This window comes from Myotis daubentonii, chromosome 2, assembly GCF_963259705.1.
Source record: "Myotis daubentonii chromosome 2, mMyoDau2.1, whole genome shotgun sequence".
NCBI lineage: Eukaryota > Metazoa > Chordata > Mammalia > Chiroptera > Vespertilionidae > Myotis > Myotis daubentonii.
In genome coordinates, this window is record NC_081841.1 from 55,258,993 (window position 1) to 55,278,046 (window position 19,054).

Consider the following 19,054-nt stretch of genomic DNA (forward strand, 5'->3'; position numbering starts at 1 on the left):
TACAACCATGAATTATGTTAAATTTCTGTACTTTGATATTGTATTTCTTCCTAGGTTTTAATCTATGATATAACACTTCCAGGTAAAGATTAAGAAAAACTTTCTGAAATTTTAACCAAACTGGAAGGGATAATAGAGATGCATCAGTGTTGCTTAGTATCTGAATACTGAAATATGTAGTGAATGTGAACTTAAGTGAAAAATGGGAAATATTTTGAAAAATAAATAAAACATATTTCACATTTTATTTGAATGATTTTTTAAAAAAAGAAAACACACATTGTTTTTATAACCTTTTAATAATTGAATGAAGTCCTGAAATGATTATCATCACTCTTATTTTAGGTAGTTTATATATTCTACTGCCTACCAGAACAAAAAAAGAAATCCCAATATGTCCTGTGTAAGGTAAGTCAAATATTAAGTTTAATTTGGGTGTTTTGTTTGTTTTTGAATCAGAAGTTAGGGAGATATTTTGGAAGTACAAAATAAATTGATCTTTAAATTGTCTTACTAATCTATTCTTTTTGATGGAGAAGTAAAAATTCCTATATAATTTACAATGAAAATTTTATAACATAATAACATGTAATTTTTAATATTTATAAATGACTAATTCATTGGCTTTATCTAACTCTATAAACTTTAACTGCATTGAAGGAAAAATTAGAGAACAGGTTTTGTTTTTGAAATTTTTGTTCACATCTTAGCTGTGATCCTTTTTAAAATTCTATCATTATTAACTAGAGGCCCGGTGCACAAATTTGTTCACGGATGGGGTCCCTCGGCCTGGCTGGCGATTGGGGTGATTGGGGCCATCTTGCCCAGTCCTGATCAGGGAGATTGAAGCTGTCCCATGGGTGGGGGAGGAGGGACCACAGGAGATTGGCCGGCCATGGGAGGTTGGCTGTGGGAGTGCACTGACTGCCAGGGGTCAGCTCCTGCATTGAGTGTCTGCCTCCTGGTGGTCAGTGCACGTTATAGTGATTGGTTGACCGGTTGTTTGGTCATTTGGTCACTTAGGCATTTATATACATAGACTTTTTTATTGACTTTTTTGTGTGTTAAAGAGAGAGAAAAGCAGAGGGAGAGAGAAATGTCAATCAGTTGCCTCCTATACACACCTCCACAGGGATTGAACCTGTAACCAAGGTACATGCCCTTGACCAGAACCAAACCTGGGACCCTTAGTCTGCAGGCCAATGCTCTATCCACTAAGTCAAACCATTAGGGCAAGAATGTAAGATTTTGACAACAATTTTTTTTTTCTGGACTTTAAGATTGAGGTTATTTTCATTGTACATACACAACAAAATAACCACTGGAATTTGTCAAAGTAATATAACTAATTCTAAAAGAAGATGTAATTATTCCTAAACAGAACCTTAAATCTTTACAAACTGAAAAATATATACTTGTCACCCAGCCAGAGTGGCTCAGTTGCTTGAGTGCTGTCCCATGCACTGAAAGGTTGCCTGTTTGATTCCCAGTCAATGTACATACCTGGGTTTCAGGTTTGAGACTATAGAAGGCAAGCAGGGATGTTTCTCTCTCAGATCAATGTTTCCCCCCTCTTACTTTCCTTTCCTCTCTCTAAGCATGACTTTGGGTGAGGATTATCTATATTAATAAAAGGGTAATACGCTAATTAGACAGGACATCTTCTGGGTGACCTTCCGGACATCCTTCCAGACAAAGCCACAGTGGCGGGGCTGAGGCAGAGGCAGTTAGGGCGATCAGGCTGGCATAGGAGAGCAGTTAGGGGGATCAGGCCAGCAGGGGAGAGCAGTTAGGGGGATCAGGCTGGCAGGGGAGAGTCATTAGGGGGAGCAGGCTGTCAGGCAGAGAGGTTAGGGGCAATCAGTCAGAAAGGTAGGCAAGCCGTTAGGAGCCAGCCATCTCAGATTGCTAGAGGGATGCCCGACTGCCGAGACATCACCCAATAGGTCCCAGATTGGACAGAGTGCAGGCCGGGCTGAGGGCCCCCTGTCCCGTGCACGAATTTCATGCACTGGGCCTCTAGTATATCCTATCTAATAAAAGAGAAACATGGTAATTGGCGTAGGACCGCTACCCTTCCCATTGGCTAATCAGCGAGATAGGCAAATTAACTGCTAGCCAAGATGGCGGCCGGCAGCCAGGCAGCTTGAAACTAACATGAGGCTTGCTTGCTTCAGTGACGGAGGAAACCAATGTTCCCCGCCTGCCGCTGCAGGCCTCTGAGCCTGCAGTTTCAAACATTGTAACAAATATAGATGCTAAACAAAACCCCAGAAACCTGCTTTCAGCAAGCCTGGGATCTCAGAGCTGGAGTTGATACAGAGTTTCGATTATAGATCCGAAACAAACCAGATACCTGTTTTCAGGAGTGGAGGCCTAAGAGCTGGAGCCTCAGAGCTAAAGCTGGCCCAGAATAAACAGAAAAAAAAAAGAAAAAAAAGAGCAGTTGGGAGCTTCAGTCCCAGCCTGAAAACAGCTCTCAGCCCCTCATGCAGGCTGGCCAGGCACCCCAATGGGGACCCCCACCCTGATCCAGGACACCCTTCAGGGCAAAGAGCCAGCCCCCACCCATGCACCAGGCCTCTATTCTATATAGTAAAAGGGTAATATGCCTGCCAGCACTGGGATCAGTGGAGCTGAGAGGCCTCCCGGCACCGGGATCAGTGTGACAGGGGGCAGCGCCCAAACCCCCTGATCGCCCTGCGGCTCTGTGTGTGACAGGGTGCGGCGCCCCAAGCCCCTCACCCCACGGGCCCTGCTCTGTGTGTGACAGGGTAGAGCCATAACCTCCCTATCGGCCCTGCTCTGTTCGTGACAGGTGAAGGCACCCCACCCCCTGATCAGCCCTGCTCTGTGCCTGTTAGGGGGGAGCTCCCCAACCCCCTGATCACCCTGCAGCTCTGTGTGTGACAGGGTGCGGCGCCCCAACACACCCCCCAATGGGCCCTGCTCTGTGTGTGACGGGGTAGAGCCATAACCTCCCCATCGGCCCTGCCCTGAGTGTGACAGTGGCAGCGCCCCAACCCCCTGATCGGCCCTGCTCTGTGGGTGATAGAGGGCAGCGCCCCAACCCCCTGATCCGCCCTGCTCTGTGTGTGACAGGGGGCGGTGTGCCAGCTCCCCTATCGGCCCTGCTCTGTGAGTGACAGGGGGGAGCTCCCCAACCCCCTAATTGGCCCTGCTCTGTGTGTGACAGGGGGTGGCGCCACAACCTCCCCATCGACTCTGCCTTGAGTGTGACAGGGGGCGGTGCCCAATCCCCCAATCGGCCCTACCCTGAGCGTGACTGCGGGTGGCATCGCAACCTCCAGATCCGCCCTGCTTTGTGCATGACAGGGGGCGTCACCCCAACTCCCCAATCGGCCCTGCTCTGAGCCTGACCAGGGGCTGCACCTAGGGATTGTGCCTGCCCTCTGCCACCCAGGAGCAGGCCTAAGCCAGCAGGTCTTTATCTCCTAAGGGGTCCCAGACTGTGAAAGGGCACAGGTCAGGCTGAGGGACCCTCCTCTCCCCCCGAGTGCACAAAGTTTTGTGCACTGGGCCTCTAGTATATATATATATATATTTGTTGAAGCAGTAATGCTTTTTGCCTCCACTAAACCCCAAGTTCCTACCTAGAGAAATTTATTGCACATAGGAAGAACTAAGTAAATATTTATCAAATGAATGAGTGATTGAGAGTCACTATAACATATTTTGAAACAAGGGTAATAAAGGAAGCTTTAAAAATATCATCTGGTAAGTGACTAAGACAAAAACTCCTGCTGTACTACAAAGAATATGATTAACAAAAAACAAATTACAGTTAGTAACTATGAAATATTGCTATAACACTAGTCAGTGACAAGAACTGTGACTGATTAAAATCATTTTATACTTAAACAAAAAGATACAGTTTTTTAATGTTATCTGCACAACCATAAAGAAATTAGTATGAGACTATTATAAATTGAATAAAGTAAAATAATTAAAATATAGAAAGGCCCATTTCACTTTTACTGCTTGTTTTTATTTCCTATGTCATTTCCATTAGAATCATTGTTAATGATTTACCAGGAATTTTCTAGGTGTTCAATCAAAAGCCATTGATAAAATAAATGAATGAGCAGGCAAGCAGTGGAATTTAAAAAATTGAAATAAAATTATTTTTAAAAATTTAAGAAAGGATATATGAAATGGAATTTGGTGATGAATAAAAGGAATAAAATTACTTAAAATATTTGTAAACTTTAGAAAATAGAAAATATAATCTATTTAAATAGTCTATTAGGGTAAAGCCTTTGGAAGATAGATCAACACCAAATGGTAGAGCTAAAATTTGAATGATAAGTCCCCTATTAAGTGATAAGTTAGACTTAGTTCAACTTACCCAATGGGAAAAAATTCAGAATTTCTGTAAAGATGACTGACATTAGAGGACATGTTCATTTTGATAAACTCAAAATAGATGGGTGAAAATATTTGCATATAGATAAGTTTCTGAATGTGGAACATTTTATGGCTGAGAATAAAGAAAACTATTTTCTCACTTGTAATTTAAATTTTGTTTTCTCTGGGTTGATAGGAAAAATAAAGAAATGAACAACTCAACGGAAATAGAGTTCATTTTGCTTGGACTGACAGATGACCCTCTGTTGCAAATTGTGATTTTCCTGTTTCTATTTTTCAACTACATCTTGAGCCTGACAGGGAACTTAATTATCATCCTCCTCACCATGACGGATCCCCGTCTCAAGACTCCAATGTATTTCTTCCTCCGAAATTTCTCCTTCTTAGAGATTTCATTCACAACCATCTGCATTCCACGATTCTTAATAAGCATTCTGACTGGAGACAAAACAATTTCCTACAGTGCATGTGCAACTCAATTGTTCTTTTTCATTTTATTAGGAGTTACAGAATTTTACCTTCTGGCTGCCATGTCCTATGACCGCTATGTTGCCATCTGCAAACCGCTGCATTACCCCATCATTATGAACAGCAAAGTGTGCTGTCAGCTTGTACTCAGCTCTTGGATATCTGGCTTCCTGATCATATTTCCCCCTTTGGTCTTGGGACTCAAGCTGGATTTCTGTGCCTCCAAAACGATTGATCACTTCCTCTGTGACACTTCTCCCTTATTGCAGATCTCTTGTACAGATACGCATTTCATAGAGTTGATGGCCTTTGTCTTAGCTGTGGTGACACTTGTCATCACTTTGTTGTTAGTGGTCCTCTCCTACGTGTACATCATCAAAACCATTCTAAAATTCCCTTCTGTTCAACAGCGAACAAAGGCCTTTTCCACCTGTTCCTCACACATGGTTGTTGTCTCTATTACTTATGGGAGTTGCATCTTTATGTACATGAAACCTTCAGCAAGGGAACGGGTGTCTTTAACTAAAGGCGTAGCTGTGCTCAATACCTCTGTTGCTCCCTTACTAAACCCCTTCATTTACACTCTGAGGAACCAGCAGGTGAAAGAAGCTCTCAAGGATATGCTTCAAAGGTTTTGTTATTTTGAAAACAATGAGACAAAATTGGGGTGTAAGTAATATGTTGTTGAAACATGAATGGGAAAATTGAAAACTCTTTAATGGTAAACTGCTTTCTTCAACTCAGAATATTAAATTTCATCTTTGACTAGAAATATCTCTGCCCCTAAATGATACTTTTATGTACTGAATGCTTTCAAAAACTAAAACTTGCTAGATATATATGGTTAATTATTTCAACACGTGTGTGCTAATTGCTAAGCATTGCATGTGCTCTTAAGTGTTTTCTCAGCTAAAATGTGAGAGAAAACTCAAAATCTGATAATTATTACAGCATGTAATAATTGCTATTGTGATGAAAAAAGAGAGAAATTAAATAATTTTAAAGATCAAGGTAGCCTTTCAAAAAATTATCAGTTATGCTGAAACTTGAAAGATGAATAAAGGAAGGAAAGGTTCAAGGGTTCAGTAATCAGAGCTATAAAATGAGAAAAGGAACTGAGATTCTAACAATTTCAACTGGAGAGTTACAATGATTAAGCATACAGTATTTGTGACATTATTATTGTTTAGAGTATAAATAATTGATCTCCAAGCCTTGCTTAAAGTTGCTTATATGGCCTGGCCAGCATGGCTCAGTAGTTGAGCATCGACCTATGAACCAGGAGGTCATGGTTCAATTCCCTGTTAAGGTACGTGCCCTGGTTGCTGGCTTGATCCTAGGTGTGGGGCATGTAGGAGGCAGCCCATCAGTGATTCTCTTTCATCACTGGTGTTTCTATTTCTCTCCCTTCTGCTCTAAAATCAATATATATATATATATATATATATATATATATATATATATATATATATATATATATATATCTGTATATAAATTTAAAGTGGCTTATTTTGTATTGCAGTATTAGGTCTACAAATGATAGTAACCCATAAAAGAAATATAGGTATAATTTATTTATATAAGGGGTTGGGGATCTTTTATATATTTTAAACTATTTGTAAATTAAAAATGCTACATCCAGTCTGTTTGTATCTGTTTAATAAAATTTTATAAATATGCATTTATATATAAGGCAAATATGCTAAGTTCCTTCCCATTCTGTTAGTATCAATTTTATAAAATTTAATAAATATCCTATATAATAAAGAGATAATATTCAAATTGACCATCACACCCTTGCAGAAGATGGCTGCACCCATGTGGTCAAAAGATGGCTGCCACAAGATGGCTTGCAGGGGAGGGGCGTTGGGGGCGACTGGGCCTGCAGGGGAGGGAAGTTGTGGGTGATCAGGCCAGCAGGGGAGGGCAGTTAGGGGCAACCAGGCCAGCAGGGGAGGGCAGTTGGGGGTTACAGGGCCTGCAGGGGAGGGCAGTTGGGGCCAATCGATCTGGCAGGGGAGCAGTTAGGCGCTGATCAGGCTGGCAGGCAGAAGAGGTTAGGGGCAATCAGGCAGGCAGGCAGGCAGGTGAGCAGTTGGGGGCCAGCAGTCCCGTATTGTGAGGGGGATGTCAAACTGTCAGTTTATTGGGCCTAAACCGGCAGCTGGACATCCCCTGAGGGGTCTCAGATTGGAGAGGGTGCAGGCCTGGCTGAGGGAACCCACCCGCCGCCCCGTTCACAAATTTCGTGCACCGGACCTTTAGTCTATATATATAAAAGGCAAATATGCTAAGTATCCCTTCCCACCTTCTGACTGGTCGCTCTGATGTTCACTCACCACTAAGGGGCAGACTCTCAAAGCACGAGCTGCCGTAATGAAAACAGCACCGTGGATCTGGCACCCACAAAGCAACACTCGACTTCCCCAAAGTGGGACACAGGCTCCACCACCACCCCAGAGTGACAGCCCACCAATCACAGCCGAAGCTTCCAAGAACCCATGGCACAAAATGTTGCCCACAGCCCAGCCCTGCTCAGAAAAGGTGGCTGTGGGTGCCAGGTAATGATGTCATGTAGCAACGTCCGGCTTTCTCTCCCTAGAAACAGGCCATCTACACTAATAAAAGAGAAACATGAAAATTGGTGTCACTCGGCTACAACCACAAGTCACACCCACCAGCCAATCAGGAACGAGTATGCAAATTAACCCAACCAAGATGGTGCTTGGAGCGAGCAGGAGCTTCGGTTGCCCCCAGTGATGGAGGAAGCCAAGCTTCCTGCCCACCCTGGCCAGCCCTGGGCTCTGCTCAAGGCTACAAAGTTTCAATTATAGAAGACAAATAAATTCCAGATACCTGCTTTCCTCAGCTCAAGGAGGCCCTAAAAAAAAAAAAAAAAAAAAAAAAAAAAGAGGAGGGGCTGCGAGGTTGGGTCATCGGGGGCTGTGGCCAGCCTGCAAACAGCCATCAGCCCCTTACTCAGGTTGGCCAAGCACCCCAGCGGGGACCCCCACCCTGAAGGGGATGTGACCAGCTTGAAAACAGCCCTTAGCCCCTCACCCAGGCTGGCCACACCCTCCCAGCGGGGATCCTCACCCCATGGGCGCATGGCTAGCCTTCAAACCACCACAGGCCCATTGCCCAGGCCGACCCACACCCCAAGGGAACCCCCACCCTGATCCGGGACACCCTTCAGGGCAAACCAGCCGGCCCCCACCTGTGCACCAGGCCACTATCTATACTAATAAAAGGGTAATACACTAATTAGACTGGGAGACCTTCCAGGAGACCTTCCGTACATTCTTCTGGACAAAGTCATGGTGGCGGGCCGAGGCAGAGGCGATTAGAGGCCAAGAGGGGAGGGCAGTTGTGGGTGATCAGGCTGGTGGGGGGCGGGGCCATTGGAGTAAGCAGACCAGCAGGGGGGCAGTTAGGAGCAAGCAGGCTGGCAGGGGAGGCAGTTAGGGGTGAGCACACTGGCATGGGGGGCAGTTGGGGGTGATCAGGCTGGTGGTGGGGGACAGTTGGGGGCAAGAAGGCCAGCAGGCAGAGTGGTTAGGGGCAATCAGGCAGGCAGGCAGGCGAGCGGTTAGGAGCCAGCAGTCCCGGATTGAGAGAGGGATGTCTGATTGTCGGTTTAGTCCTGATCCCTGTAAACCAGCAGTAGGACATCCTTCAAGGGGTCCCAGATTGGAGAGGGCGCAGGCTGGGCTGAGGAATACCCCTTCCCCCGTGCACGAATTTCATGCACCAGGCCACTAGTATACTATAATCTAAGTGGTCAGATTCTTATGACCACCTGACATTTGTAGGCAAATTAGCCATACACTACATTGCATGGGATATGGAAGCCAAAGGCCTGTTTGAACACCTTTGCTGTCTGCAGTTACAAAGATAAAATGTCTCCAATTTGCACAGGAACAGAAGGATTGGACAGTCGAGCGTTGGAAAAAAATCATATGGTCTGATGAATCACATTTCCAGTTGCATCATGCAGATGGCAGAGTGAGAATTTGGAGGAAACAGAATGAAAGCGTGCACCCCACATGATGAGTACAACACTTCAAGCTGGTGTGGGCAGTGTTATGGTCTAGGGCAGCAGTGGGCAAACTACGGCCCGCGGGCCGGATGTGGCCCATTTGAAATGAATAAAACTAAAAGAAAAAAAGACCGTACCCTTTTATGTAATGATGTTTACTTTGAATTTATATTAGTTCACACAAACACTCCATCCGTGCTTTTGTTCTGGCCCTCCGGTCCAGTTTAAGAACCCATTGTGGTCCTCGAGTCAAAAAGTTTGCCCACCCCTGGTCTAGGGCATGTTTTCCTGGCAAGATTTGGGCCCTTTAATTTGTGTGGAACAATGTCTGAATAGCACAACATACCTACATAAGTATCTTTGCTGATCAAGTTCATCCTGTCATGTTGATGGCGTATCCCAATGGAGATGGCTTCTTCCAACAAGACAATGCACCATGCCATGGTGCTCGTATTGTGCAGGAATGGTTTCAAGAACATGAGGGAGACTTTACCTTGCTTAGGTGGTCCCCACAATCACCAGATCTTAATCCAATTGAGCATTTGTGGGATGAAGTTAAAAGAGCCATCAGGCAGCTGGTTCCACAACCATCAAATCTCACAGGACTGGACAATGCTATTCATCAGGCATGGTGTCAGATTCCTTGCATCACCTTTCAACATCTCGTGGAGTCAATGTCAAGAAGAATCGCTGCAGTATTGAAGGCAAAAGGTGGGCCAATGGGGTGGTCATAATAATCTGGCCACTCACATTCATATATATCCCATGTTCAAAGGCTGTTAAATCGCATTGTTTACCCATATCTTCAGAAAAAAATCACTTCTACTGTCATGGTAAACAACCTGCTTCCCCATTTATAATGGTCTGGCCCTCTAGCAACTTCAGGGCAAAATTATAGCTAATTTGCCTACAAACGTCAGGTGGTCATAAGAATCTGGCCACTCAGTGTATATGCATTTTGTATACATATATGTGTATGTGTGTATCTATCTCTATTGTCTATCTACTAGAGGCCTGGTGCATGAAATTCATTCACGGTGGGGAGGGTCCCTCAGCCTGACTTGTGCCCTTTCATAATTTGGGATCCCTTGGGCCTAAACCAGCAGTTGGACATCCCTCTCATAATCCAGGACTGCTTGCCCCTAACCATTCGCCTGTCTGCCTGCTCAATGTGTCATACCAACCAGTCATTCCATTTGTTCCAGTCATTCCACCATAATGGTCACTTAGGCTTTTATATATATAGATATGTGTGTGTGTGTGTGTGTGTGTGTGTGTGTGTGTGTGTGTGAATCTGTCCACTGTGAGGGCCTGAATATGTTGTTCCCAGTAACAATGAGTGCATGTGGCTCCTAGATCTGGGTTTTAAAATAACTTTTCACTATGAAAACCAGGATTCCTTGAAGAAATAGCTGATACCAAAGTTGATACAGAAAAGGTACAAGATGAGCCTGAAGCACTTTGTGATGCCAGGAAATAAAGAAGTCCTCAAAATTTGATGAATTGTATCAAAAGGAAAAGGGACCAATCTTGAAGGGACCTACACTGGCTAAATCTGCAGAAATTGAGAAGAAGTAAATAATGAATAAAAATGGAAACCATGAGTCTATACCGATATAAAGTAATCTATAAAGCTGATGTTTTACAAAGATTGAGATATTGATATAGAATTAAAAGTATGTATACAAAGTACTTATTAATTACAAAGATACAAATGTAGCATTATGGTAGACAATTCTGTAATAGTCACGTTACCCAAGAAATAAAAGAAAACAACATCAATAATGAGGAAAAAAATGAAATTGTGTGATCCTTGATGGGATTTCATGAGAAGACATCATTACTTCTGTGAGAATCCTATCAAAAATTAATGAATTGAATGTAATCATGCAGAAACTTCAGACCAAAATTGAGGGACCTATATATAATTTCTGAAAAATAATTTTCAACAACATTCTTGACAGTTAAGGAAAGACTAGTCCAAATTAAAAGACACTAAAAATATGACAATTACATAAAATGTAATTCTAAACTGTATTCTTTCTACTATAAAGAAAAATTTTAGACAATTGGTAAAACTTAAATGGAGAATTACATGTTAATAGTCTATGCTAATGTTTTGGTAATGATGATTGCATTGTGCTTATCTGGTAGAATATTCCTTTTGTCATAAATACATGCTACTGTATTGAGTAGCAGATGGAGCACCAAATAGTTCAAGAATAAAAGATCCTCATTGTGTATTTGTTGTTATATTTCTTTATGTTTTATATTATTTCAAAAATAATGAGGAAACAGGGAAACATTTAAGTCCTGCCTCCCTTTACCCCAATTTTGGGGGTGGGTCACAACCAAGTTAATGCAATCCTAACACATAGACTAATGGAAATGACAGAGGCTCTTTTTAGGGTAAATTTTCTTACCAATAGAATTGGCCATATTGTCCCAGTGGAAATCCTGAAATTCGTGTTTGCATTAAGTATAGAGTTTAAATTATTTCTAGTTCTCTTTTGGGATAATGTTCTTCAGTTTTATAGTTAAAGCAATTCACAGTGGTTTTTATTTCCTTCTTTCTTTGTTTTCTATCTCTTTTTCATAATTGGTATGTCCTGACACTAGTCTCCAGAGGGCATTTCTTTTTCTTCCCTCTTTTTATTTCAATTAATCCCTTGGTGTATTTTATAAGCAAAATGATAAAACTGTGGCTTTTATTGGTGTTAAATTGGAAGCAATAATTCTTTATTAGCTATTTGGGTTCCTTTCATTTGAGATATTTCTCAGAACACCTAGAGCATCACCTTTTCATTTAGAATTTTTATGGGGATTTTTAAAAATTTAAATATATAAAATAAAAACAAAAAAAAGAATCTTATTTGGCATAAAAGAAGATTCTAATGGAATTATCTATAATGTGTGGGTCCTGTGATTTTGATGAGTGTGAATGAAGGTGGAAGGTATTAGCAAATGTATATAATTTTTAGATTGCATTGTCTGTTTCAAATTCTTCTCCAGAAAAGCATTGAAATTAAATTTCCTCTTGAAATGATTGAATATTTTGTAATATTATAAGAGAGAGATATTCAATTTATTTTGACTCTTGATTTTACCATATTTCCATGAGAGAATTATATCAATATACACTACTAAGGTAAGTCACTTATAATTTGGAGTAATTATCTTGATCATATATGAAAGCAATTTTATAAGTATGAGTAAAGTAATGTCTACTAACTTTTGAATTATTATATATTTTTCTATTTTAATATAGATTGAATAGTCAAAGCCTCCTGGTTAAATGCAACTGATGAGAAGAATGATACATTTGAAATTACAGAAAAATCATAATTACATGAAATTAGATAAAGGAACAATGGAAAAGAACCACATTGGGACAAAGTAATTAATAGATATTGTAATATTTCAATCATATAGAGGATATATAACTTTATTATTTCTATATGTTCCACATATTAAGAAGTGTTTTTAATGAAGTAAGGAATTTTGAATAAACATTGCAAATTGACACTGATATAGCTGTTTAGATTACTATACTTTTTCAACAATTTATGAAATATACCTAGAGAGTACATGTCAAATAATGCTCACATTTTCTCTATTTAGAATATTTAAAAAAATTAAACTCATCTGAAAATGATTAGCTAAAATTTAAATTATTTTTCTAGTTCAAATGGGGAAAAGAAGTAGCACTGTAAACAGGTAACTGGTTTAAATGGAACAGTCAATTAGAGGCTGCTTAGGTTATCTATGCTATAATTTTCTATATCATCTCTCTTGTCAAATTGAATCAACCTCTTAAACTTGTTTACATTTCTGAATATTTTTTTGACATCTGTAGCTTTCTTAAATTCCTGTTTTTTCCACTTTTGTAGCTGTTTTTCTATGTCTATTTAATAGGATTCAAATCTGAAATGAATAATCAGTCAAGCATAGAATTCATTCTCCTGGGACTTACTGATGACCCTCAACTGCAAATTGTGATTTTTATATTTCTCTTTCTAAACTATATGTTTAGTGTGATGGGGAACTTATCCATAATCCTCTTTACCTTGCTGGATTCCCGTCTCAAGACTCCTATGTATTTTTTTCTGCGAAATTTTTCCTTCTTGGAGGTTTCATTGACAACAATCTGTATTCCCAGATTCCTGATGACCATAGTGACTAAAAACAAAATTATTTCTTACAATAGTTGTGCATCTCAGTTATTCTTTTTCCTCTTATTGGGAGTTACAGAATTTTACTTACTGGCTGCCATGTCTTATGATCGTTATGTAGCAATCTGCAAACCCCTACATTACCTGGTTATTATGAGCAACAAAGTGTGCTACCAACTTGTATTCAGTTCATGGGCAGCTGGCTTTCTGATTACCTTTCCACCATTGGTCCTGGGACTGAAACTGGAATTCTGTGCTTCCAAAGTCATTGATCATTTCATATGTGACACGTCCCCTCTGCTGCAGATTTCTTGCACAGACACTGGTGTCCTAGAATTACTTTCCTTTGTCTCAGCTGTTGTAACACTCCTGGTCACATTGCTGTTAGTGATTCTTTCCTATGCATATATTATCAAAACCATTCTAAGCATCCCCTCTGCCCAGAAAAGAACAAAGGCTTTTTCCACTTGTTCTTCTCATATGATTGTAGTCTGCCTTACTTATGGTAGCTGTATCTTTATTTACATGAAGCCATCAGCAAAGGAAAGAGTGACTTTATCCAAAGGTGTAGCTGTTATCTATACCTCAGTTGCCCCTTTATTAAATCCTTTCATTTACACCCTAAGGAACCAGCAAGTGAAACAAGCCTTCAAGAATACACTCCAAAAGATTTCCTTTTTATTCAAAAAATGAGGGAAAATTTGGAGAAAGGGGTAAATAAAAATTTTACAAGTTTACTTAATCTGTCCTTCAGTGAGTTAGCCCTCTCATAACATTTTAACCTTTTAGCACAAAGCACCTTTTCCTTCATATTGCCCTCTATGATTAGCATTCCTTTCTGTGCTAGAGTAAAAGTCAGCTCTTCAAGTTATCAACACAAATATTATATTTTATTTACTCTATAAGACATGGTAGTGGTCTCCTCAAAACTACTTTATTTACATATTAATCATAAGACATTTCATAGACAGGAATATAATCCCATGCACTAGCACCAGGCTTGTCTAGGCAGTACTTCATAGATCACTGGCAACTAGCACAAGCCTGATAATTCAGAGTGCAGATTTTCCAGCAGGTCAGCTAGGGTTTAAATCCAGACATATATGTGCACCTGGCCACGTTTCTCAAAATTTTTGTTGCTAAGTTTCTCCAGTTATAAAGTAGATATCATAATAGTAATTCTTATTTTATAAGGTTATTTTGAAAATAAAATGACAAAGTATGTATAAAGTGATTCTAGATTTGCATCTGGCCTAGGCAGAATTCTCAATAAATGTTAACTGCCCTTGGGGAAAAAGGTTGCCTCAGTTAAGACAGTATTTAATAGGTAAGAAAAAAGAGGCAGGCTTCAAATAATAAAAATCTTGTATGTCCTAACATATACTAGGACTTTATTTGGTAGGTCTACAGACCTGAAAACTTGAAGTGAATAAGAGTCACCTACCTGATCAGATTATTTTAATGTAAAGTCTCCATGTTCTCATCCCTAAAATATATTTTCAATTTATCTAGAGTACAGTTTAGAAACATGGACTATAGGTGATTCTCGGGCAGGGGGTTTATATGAGAGTTTTCTTTTCTAATCTAAGATTATGTAATCATATTTTTATTTTAGAAAGATTGTTTTGTTAACTGCATTGAGAATGAATTTTTTAGATGTTGGAGTCAGGAAGAAGGCTAATGTTTTAAACTAAGTGAGTTATTTGAGAGTTAAATTTTAATAGTGGCAATGAATCTGAAGTTCCAGGAGATGTCTCTAGAGGTATTTAGGAGAACAAACTGAGTGGAACTATCAAACATTTGGATATGTGAAATAAATGAAAGGAGCATTTAAAAAACGAGTTAAATCTTCTTGGGACTTCCCCTTGGCTCACTCCTGCACATACTCACTAATGTATCTAATGCCTTTGAAGAAAGGAGCAGTATTGATAACCTGTTCGATTAATGAAAAAGAAAGTGACCTGAAAAGAAATCCCTAAAATATATAGAGTTCCGTATTGGATATAAAATGCCATCAGAAAAATATGAGTAAAAAAATCATTAAGGTATTCTATAGTGTCATGATTATCCATGTGGTCCTGAATAGAAATAATTTAACTTCAGATTTGTGTTTTGATTCATTTAAAAACTTGGAGGCCAACACTGTTATCCATCTGCTTTTCTATGGCAAATAGAGTGAACAGAGCCCATGTTATTATTTATACTCAAAGCACTGAAAGCCCCCATCCACAGTTTGCCTTCTAATAAGCTTTTAAAATCTACTAGCCCCTTATTGGATATATTACTAGTAAATATATTTTTATTCTTTGGGTTGTATTTTTCACTTTCTTGATAGTGTCCTTTGATCATAAAAATTTTAATTTTAATGAAGTCAAATTTATCTATTTTTTGGTTGTTACTTGTGCTTTTGGTGTCATATTTAAGAAATCATATGACACCAAAGTTACATAGATTTATCCCAAGGGTTCTATTTCATTGCTTTGCATGTTTATTGTTATGCTGGAATCACACTGTCTTAATTACTAGTAAGTTTTGAAATCGGAAAGTATGACTTCTGTTTGTTTGTTTCTCTTTTTCAGTATTTTGGCTTTTCAGAGTCCCTAACAATTCCATGTACAGTTTAGGATTAGCTTGCTCATTTATGCAAAAAGAACAGTTGGAATTTATATAAGAACTAGAGGCCCAGTGCACGGATTCATGTACTGGTGGGGTCCCTCGGACTGGCCTGTGGGGATCAGGCAAAACCAGCTCTCCAACATCCCCTAAGGGATCCCAGATTGTGAGAGAGTGGTTCTCAGATGACACACTCCAGAATTGGGCTCCCTCCTCTCTGGTTCTGGGTGCATCATTGGAGAAATGCACCTGCCAAAGTCACTGCAGCTCAGCAACTCCTGCATTGTCTGCCCCCTGGTGGTCAGTGCATGTCATAGCTACCAGTCAGCCAGTCACTTAGGCCAGTGATCGGCAAACTGTGGCTCACGAGCCACATGCAGCTCTTTTGCCCCTTGAGTGTGGCTCTTCCACAAAATACCAACTTCTGCGCATGGGCCAAGAAGTTTCAATTGCACTGTACGTGCGCGCCCCCACGTGGTATTTTGTGGAAGAGCCACACTCAAGGGGCCAAAGAACTTCATGTGGCTTGCGAGCTGCAGTTTGCCGACCACCGGCTTAGGCTTTTTTATAAATAGATTACAGTGAACCTATAAATTAGCTTGGGAAGTATTGCTATCTTAATTAATATTGTTAAGTCTATTACCCATGAACATGAATGTCTTTTCATTGATTCAGTTCTTCTTTAATGTCTTTAAAAATTTTGTAATTTCTTTGTGTAGGTATTGCATTTTCTTAGTTAAATTTATTCAAAATAAATCTTAAAAGTGAACAATAAATAGAACAAAAACTCAACAAAAATAGGAGAACTTCATTAGATATTTATTCAAAGAAGACATATAATTGGGCAAAAAAGCACATAAAAAGATGCTCAAAATCAGTAGTCCTTAGGGAAATGCAAATAAAAAATATAATGACAGCCACTTTAGCACTGCTAGGGGATTTATATATTACTAGAGGCCCGGTGCATGAAATCTGTGCACTGGGCGGGGGTGTCCCTCAGCCCAGCCTGTACCATCTCCAATCTGGGACAACCTCAGGGGATGTCCGACTGCCGGTTTAGGCCCACAGGGATGAGGCCTAAACCGGCAGTCGGACATCCCTCTCACAATCTGGGACAATCCTCCGGGACATCCCTCTCACAACCCGGTTCTCTACTGCTCACCTGCCTGATTGCCCCTAACTACTTCTGCCTGACAGCCTGATCACCCCCTAACCACTCCCCTGCCAGCCTGATTGATGCCTAACTGCTTCCCTGATGGACCGATTGCCCCCAACTGCCCTCCTCTGCCAGCCTGATCACCCCCAACTGCCTTCCCCTGCTGGCCTGGTTGCCCCTAACTGCCCTCCCCTGCCGGCCATCTTGTGGTGGCCATCTTGTGATGATGTGGGTGCAGCCATCTTGTGACCACATGGAGGCACCCATCTTATGACCACATGGGGTGGCCATCTTGTGACCATATGGGGGCAGCCACCTTGTGCAAGGGTGTGATGGTCAATTTGCATATTATCTCTTTATTATATAGGATTAGTGGGACCATGAAATGGTGTAGCTACTTTTGAAACAGTTTGACCCTTCCTCAAAAAAGTTACTATATGACTCAATAAACTAACAATTTTACTTCTAGGACTTGAAAACACATGTTCACAAAAACAATTGTATGCACATGTGCATAGAAGCATTATGCATAATAGCCAAAAGGTGGAAACAACCAGAATATCTTTCAAGTGATGAAAGGATAAACAAAATGTGGCATATTCATACAATGGGGAACACAAAGGAATGAAGTATCAATATATGCTGCAGCATGGATGAACCTTGTAAACATTATATTAGTGAAGAAAGTCAGACACAAAAGTCCACATAATGTGTGATTCGATTTATGTGAAATGTCCAGATTAGGCAGTTCATAGAGACAGAGATAAGTTACTGGTTCTCTAGGGCTGGAGGAAGGGAAGATAGTGATATGACTCTTTAATGGGCATGCGGTATATTTTGGAGTTATAAGTATATTCTGGAATTGTACTATAATGGTGAATTTTGCATTATATTGTGAATCAAGTTATGTACCGCATAATGATGTTTTGGTCAACATGGAGAATATTATGCTGAGTGAAATAAGTCAGTCAGACAAATACAAACATCACATAATCTCACTTATAAGTGGAATCTAATGATTATAATAAACAGACAAACAAAATAGGTCTAGACATATCTTGACATATTTTGAGACAGACTGACATATCTTGAGGGTGTGTAGGGGGGTGTGGGAGATGGGAAGAAATCTACCAAAGGATTTATATACAACATATATGCCTAACCAATTGGCAGAGACAATAGTGTGGTAAAGGTCTGGGGTAGGACAAGGCTGGGAGGAGGAGATAAAGGGGGCACGGATTGGGACACATCTGTAATACTGTTAACAACACCACCAACAAAAAAATGCCTTGATAATTCTGGAAAAATTCCTTTTTTGGTTGTTGACCAGAGGTGAGTCCTGGTTGGCTTTTGTTTTATTGTTTGTTTGTTTGTTTGTTTGTTTATTCAATCATTCATTCACTCATTCACTTACTTATTTGTGACACTATTACAGATGTCTCCCATTCTCCTATTCTCCTTTACCACCCTTCCAACCCTACACCCCCTCCCTCTGGCTATCACCACACTATTGTCTGTGTCCATGGCATATGCGTTCTTTGGCTAATTAATCTCTTCACTCTTCCATCCAATCCCTCCCAATTCCCTTCCCCTCTGACCTTTGTCAATCTGTTCTATGGAAAAATTCTTAAGCTCTCTGTGCCTCTTTTTCTTTATCTGTATAATGGAAATGAGTGATAAAATTACCTAGTTCATGAAGTTTTGTTCATGTAACTTAGAACAATGACTAGCACACATGTAAAGGATGAAAAATTACATAGAATACAAGTGTAGTTATCACAATGCTCTTGGCACATTGTAAATGGTTACCACATGAGAGAAATTTATGTTTTAATTTATCTTTCAAAATTGATTCAGCTCATAAAAAATAGGAGTTTGACAATAATTTTTATATGACTACTTTCAATTTCTCCCCCATGATGCAATCATAATCTATTACAATTGTATGTATAGGAACATTAACCCTTATGTTTCTTTCTTAAAAATAGCATTCAAAAGAGGTATTTTTACCTAGAATATAGTTTCTTATCATTTAATTCTGGTAAATGCTTATTTTTGTTTTAAGCCTGCTATGATAGCTTCAGAGTATGAATAAATTCTTTCCCTGGACTCCAGTCAACTCATTAAAATATGACATTCTAATTGTTTATTTATACTGCTATAAAATTAAGTGACCTATAAAATTATTGAGGTTAAGGATTTCACCTTCTTTCTTGC

General features: G+C 40.1%; 2 protein-coding genes across 2 annotated transcripts; both read left to right on the forward strand.

Annotated features, from left to right (window-relative positions):
- The first annotated feature begins 4,577 nt into the window (after positions 1 to 4,577).
- On the forward strand, positions 4,578 to 5,534 carry LOC132226127 (olfactory receptor 6C6-like). Its single transcript, XM_059680988.1, has one exon. The coding sequence runs from the start codon at positions 4,578 to 4,580 to the stop codon at positions 5,532 to 5,534; it is 957 nt and encodes a 318-aa protein (XP_059536971.1).
- A 7,291-nt stretch (positions 5,535 to 12,825) lies between these two features.
- LOC132226128 (olfactory receptor 6C6-like) lies at positions 12,826 to 13,761 on the forward strand. The gene has a single exon (XM_059680989.1). It carries the CDS (start codon positions 12,826 to 12,828, stop codon positions 13,759 to 13,761), a length of 936 nt encoding a protein of 311 aa, XP_059536972.1.
- The last annotated feature ends 5,293 nt before the right edge of the window (positions 13,762 to 19,054 follow it).

Excerpts from the sequence above, each read along its gene's own strand:
- LOC132226127 (XM_059680988.1), top strand. The coding sequence starts at position 4,578 with ATGAACAACTCAACGGAAATAGAGTTCATTTTGCTTGGACTGACAGAT.
- LOC132226128 (XM_059680989.1), top strand. The coding sequence starts at position 12,826 with ATGAATAATCAGTCAAGCATAGAATTCATTCTCCTGGGACTTACTGAT.